Below are 5993 nucleotides of genomic sequence, written 5' to 3' on the forward strand. Positions count from 1 at the left end.
CTATCCAGCTTCTGTATGATTGGTTAGTCAAACTAATCTAATGCATACAATTTGTTTTATCGGAGAGATCGTGTTTGTATACAAATCCGTTGTATATTCTATTTTTAGAACTGATAAGACAGTGATCAGGTGAGCAGACGGCAAAGGTCCATGTTTTTTGTTCCGACCCTATATGCAAACGATTTAAAAACATTTGTTTTGCCCACTAGCCATGTACTACCAGATAAACAGATGTTAACATGGTTACTGTGTGACGTCACGGTGATCTTTCCTATACTGGGACAGTCAAACTGTACAGTAGTCAAAATAATTCGGCGTTTAGATTGTTTTATATTTGTGATGGGCAATCTAAATGTCAAAACCTTGAAGGACCAAAATATAATGGAAGATAAATCACAGTACACAGTCATGTAAATTAAGTTATTGGTTTTATCGCTTGTAGACACGGTAAATGTTAATCGTGTACAGTATATGTATACACAGGTATAAATCACCAGAAAAATCGAAATTTTGGAAAGTATTTGATAACTTTTACATTACTGGTACTGATGATAAACCCGGACAGAAAATGAGGTTTTTTACCTGTAATTTTTTATTTCTGCAAATTGTTATCAATGATTGGTATCTAAATAAAGCTTAATTAACATTTGTTGAAAAATTTGCATAATTCAAATTTATATTTAGTTACGTAGCAAACTCACGTGAAGTGAGGCCCTGAAAGGGGTATGTAAAATGGGAACTGTACGGACGTTGACTGATGATAAATTCGACCACTTTGTCATTTAAAAAATTTTCCTCATAGTATTTTATTGAAACTTTCCCAAAAATTCTGCAATGTTCAGTCATTCTGGATACAACAATGAAAAGTGATCAACCTAATGTCAGGCCTTTTAAATGTATACTGCCAGTGAGCATGCGTAATAAACACCCTCTTCCCCAGTAATTTTGGCTACATATTTTGTTATACAGATAAATTTAAGTCATTTATTTATACAGAATATTTACCAATTTTGGTTTTGATTACACCAGTTTGTGTTGTAAGTGGTGGGTACCAGATGGTGAGTATTAATTTATCATGGTGTGTTCAATTATTTAAATAACCAGTAGCAATCGAATAATTCTAAGGTGGTCAACTTTATCATCTGTCCGAGTTTATCATCAGTACCAGTAATCAATGAGGAATTGAATCGATCCCCTTTGAAACATATATGTAAGTTTTATTTGAATTTATGGTCAATAGCGTGAAATAATCGGCATTTAAACCTGTAGCATGTAGAGCATCGGCAGCGATGAAAATTTCATCGGAAATTGCTTCCGTTATTTTGGTCTTTCGAATGTTTGACGCGAGTGGGGATATTGCCCATATGAAAAAATTATCTCAATATTTCCAAGGTTCCATCAAATTTGTTGGACTAACCGTACAGTAACGTCACAATGGCTGCAAAACTCAGAAATTAAAAAGCAGCAACTCAGCAACAGTAAGCTTGTCTATATCACTGGTTATCTTTCCTGTGGTTATTGCTACATGCATATCACAATGGGGTCATGCCAAGAGCCGGGGTCGAAATGTTTTGTGGTCGAATATTCTCCCAAAACCAGGAAAAACAAATTACAACATGACGAGATCATATCATCCAATTACTCTCGAAAGTGTTATAGGTAAGATAATGGAAAGAATTGTAAAGAATAGACTTACTTGGAGAATAGAAGTGGAAGGAGGCATTGCAGCAACGCAATATGCATATAGAAAAAATAAATCTTGCACACAAACTGTATTGCGAATTGTTAACTTGGTAGAAGAGGCACATAACAATGATGAAAAGATAACATTGGTACTGATGGACTATGAGTCATGTTTTGAGAGGATATGGAGAGCAGGCCTTATGAAGAAAGCCACAAATTCAGGAGTGAAGGGTAGAATGTGGATGTACCTCAAGAACTTTTTAACAGACAGAAATTACTATATTAAAGTCAATGATTACTCTTCAGAAGAACTGACATCCAAGGTTGGAATCCCACTGGGATCTGTTTTAAGCCCGACATTGTGCAACATATACACTAGTGATTCCCTTGATAATGTTGGAGGTAAGCATGCAGAGTATGCAGATGATGTCAGTCTACTTAATCAAGCCCCAGACCTAAAAGAAGTTGTACTGAAAACAAATGAAGACCTAGACAGAATTACAAATTGGTGTAACAAATGGAACATGAAAGTAGCTCCAGAGAAAACTAGTGCAATGATATTCTGCAAGAACAGAGATGATATTCAAAGTATATGTGAGGACATTAGCATTGAACTAGACAATAAGAGAGTCGAAATAGTGCGCAGCAAGAAAATCCTTGGAATAACATTGGATGACAAACTCAGTTTTCAAGAACATATAGCTGTAAAAACAAAATCAGGATATGAAGCATTGAGAAACATAGATGTATTTATCAATCAAAATGCTGGTTGTACTCAATCTAATTATATGAGATTGTACAAATCCCTGGTCTTACCTGTGATAGACTATGGAGCACCCATATTTATAACATCAAATGACAGCTACTACAGACAATTCAATGGGGTACAAAGAAGTGCAATGCTAAAAGCAACTGGATGTGTTTCAACTACCAGTACAGACACTTTAGAAATTCTTACTAATTGCACCCCAATGGAACTTCATATGAAATTGCGACAGTGTCAGGAATTAGTAAGAATAGCAGAAAAAAGAGAGACAGACCCTCTAAAAAAAGAATTCAATACATGGATGTCAGAATGTCAGAACTCGAAAGGCAGACCAAAAACATTCCAGTTAATGATCAGTAGATTCAATGAAGTAAGAGAAGACATCAAGTTAGAAAACATTGAACAGGAATTCCAGTACAGCAAAGAGCATCTTGGGTTATCCAGGACCAAAGAGTATGTCCACACAGAAACCTTTCATACCTCAAAGGATATGCAGGTATCAAATATAAAAGACATTTTAGGCACATGTAAAGATAACTGCATATTAGCATTCACAGATGGATCTGCCATTGGGAACCCTGGTCCAACTGGAGCCGGAGCTGCAGTATACTTAAATGGCTATGACTCTATCCCAGTTTTATTAAAAAGGTCAGTGAGCAAAAGGGGAAATAACTTTTCTGGGGAAATTGTTGGTATTGAAATTGCTCTGGAATTCTTGACTGAAGTAACAAGTCCAACTGCTAAGAAGATACATATATTTACAGACTGTCAGGCAGCAATAACATCAGTGTTCTGTAAAGAAGTACCAACAAAAATGATAGAAAACATCATCACAATCAAGAAATATTTGGCAAACCTACAAGACAGAAAATATGAAATAGAAATTCACTGGATCCCAGGCCATAAAGAACTTACAGGAAATGAATTGGCAGATTCTCAGGCAAAAGCAGCTGCATCTGAAATGTGTACATCAGATACTGAGGAGAACACAGAGAAGAGAGATGCAAGGGAAGTTGTCAAAATTATGAAAGAAAACATAAAAGAAAAATGGAACAACAAATACAGCCTGTCAGAAAATGTTGAAAATATTCAAGAAGTTTATCAGCAAGCAGGAGTTAGGTCTTGGTGGGAGAGGAAAACAGGGAAACTTTTTGTATGATCAATCAGCTATTAAGTGGACACACAAGATTAAATGCACACTGGTCAAAAATTGATTCAACAAAATCAGCAATGTGCTGCCAATGCAAAGTTCCAGAAACAGCACAACATTACATATTCCATTGTGCCAGATTCACAAAACAAAGAGAGACACTTGAACGGGACATAGAGACAATACTATATAGAGAAAATATTAGTTGTGGAAATATATCAATGGCCACCCTAGTAGGAGAACTGGCTGATATCAGGGTTGAGGCAAGGAGAGAATTAATAGAAGTTTTCAGCCAATATATTCAAAATTCTGGTCGCTTCAGAAGCGAATCGGAATAAACTTCTTCCCAATATTGACATATAATTAAATAAGCAAATGAGTTTAAGCACGAGTTTAAAAAGTACCAAGGATGACAATGATGTGGCAACACATTCGCACTAGAGTTAACAGCTGGTTAGAGACCACCAATTGTTTTCCCATAGACTTACATTGTAACATTATGGCGTGCACGGCCTTCCATACATCGAAACATGTATATCTAATTACAAGTTTTTCAAGAACTGTCTTAGTTCTACCAAAATATCGGACGAAAAACATATGAATAGTGATACTTTATTTAAGTAATTTTCGCGTGAATGAGATGACCCCCTGTTTACATCATTGACATGGCGGGAGAAATTCGTTTGATTAAACTTTTTTTCAATACACATAAAATGTAGCAAATTTTGTCAAAATGTATAATAAAATACTGTAAATGCAGTGAAAAAATATCAATTTTGAAAAAATAATCACTTCCTGGGTTTGTTTACATGACTGACCAATCAGAACGCACAGACGTTACCTTATTCCCAGGTATACACTTACCTCATTCCCAGTAAGTTCCCTGTACTTTTTTGAATTGGTGGTCTCTGACCTATAGATGAATGTTTCGTATCACATTTTCCAATTTTACAGTGATATTGTGAAACATGATCCAATACCAAATGTCTTACAAAGTTTCATCAAGAAATGTTCAGTTTTCAGAAAGATATGGACAGTTTACTGAGGTCACCCCGTGTCGATTTATATGCCCAGACTCAGTCCCTGTCGTCGTCAGATTGCAATTTTTCGTGAAAATTTCAGTTATCTGCATTTGATTTGACTTGGAAGCTGAAATACGATTCATTCCGTAAAAACTAGAAATAAGGTCTAATAATTTTGATCATTCTCTAACATTACATAGATAAAAATGATCCTTTTTGGCCCAAAAGCTCAGATAAAAATGGGCACACCTGTTAAAAAAAGAGGCCAAAATTTAACAAAAATCAAATTTCACGCTTATTTTTGCACGAAAACGTCTTTCTACATCATTTACAACAGATTTGTGGCCATTTACATTACCTGTGGTGGCTTCCGACGAAAGTCATGTTTTAGCTCTACTATAGGTTAGAGACCACTAATTGTTTTCCCATAGACTTACATTGTAACATTATGGCGTGCACGGCCTTCCATACATCGAAACATGTATATCTAATTACAAGTTTTTCAAGAACTGTCTTAGTTCTACCAAAATATCGGACGAAAAACATATGAATAGTGATACTTTATTTAAGTAATTTTCGCGTGAATGAGATGACCCCCTGTTTACATCATTGACATGGCGGGAGAAATTCGTTTGATAAAACTTTTTTTCAATACACATAAAATGTAGCAAATTTTGTCAAAATGTATAATAAAATACTGTAAATGCAGTGAAAAAATATCAATTTTGAAAAAATAATCACTTCCTGGGTTTGTTTACATGACTGACCAATCAGAACGCACAGACGTTACCTTATTCCCAGGTATACACTTACCTCATTCCCAGTAAGTTCCCTGTACTTTTTTGAATTGGTGGTCTCTGACCAGCTACACGATAGCGAACTAGAACAACAACAACGAATAGTCCCTTGGAATTGAAATGTCTTGGGGTCGAAAAGTCATGCTAGCTTACTGACACAGAAACATGATATCACTGACAAACAAAGGCCCAAAGCACAACAGTGTTACATTCTCTTACCTATGCACAGTCTGAGTCATCTGTTCAAAATTAACTAACTTGAACTTTTATCCGCCATTTTGCTGTCAATGTAAACAAAGAAGAAAACATTGATAATTGATTGGGTAAAATTGTCGTCAATGGGATAAAAAAGAGAAACAGGCATTAAATTAATTTTGATTAATAATACTTCATCAAAAGGTCTTATATCCTAACATATGAACCTCTTGATTTTTTTTTAAATATTATCGTCACTTCATTCTACTTTCTTTTTGACCGGAAGTGTCTTTTGACACGTCAGTTTCATTCCAGATTTTTGAGAATAACGAAAAAGTTCTTTGTCCGGCAAGAATTAGAAACATCTTAAATGAAAGACG

The 5993-nt window shown here is 35.2% G+C and overlaps 2 protein-coding genes across 2 annotated transcripts in view; one reads left to right on the forward strand and one right to left on the reverse strand.

Moving 5' to 3' along the window:
- LOC123539690 (uncharacterized) overlaps positions 1-5723 on the reverse strand; it is a 35850-nt gene extending 30127 nt beyond the window's left edge. Inside the window, exon 1 of the mRNA XM_053526873.1 lies at positions 5638-5723. The gene's annotated coding sequence lies outside the window, so the exon portion shown is untranslated. The remainder of the gene's footprint in view (positions 1-5637) is intronic.
- On the forward strand, positions 1617-3608 carry LOC123526843 (uncharacterized). Its single transcript, XM_045306093.2, has one exon. It carries the CDS (start codon positions 1617-1619, stop codon positions 3606-3608), a length of 1992 nt encoding a protein of 663 aa, XP_045162028.2.
- Positions 5724-5993: the final 270 nt, after the last annotated feature.

This window comes from Mercenaria mercenaria, chromosome 16 (genome assembly GCF_021730395.1).
Source record: "Mercenaria mercenaria strain notata chromosome 16, MADL_Memer_1, whole genome shotgun sequence".
Classification (NCBI taxonomy): domain Eukaryota; kingdom Metazoa; phylum Mollusca; class Bivalvia; order Venerida; family Veneridae; genus Mercenaria; species Mercenaria mercenaria.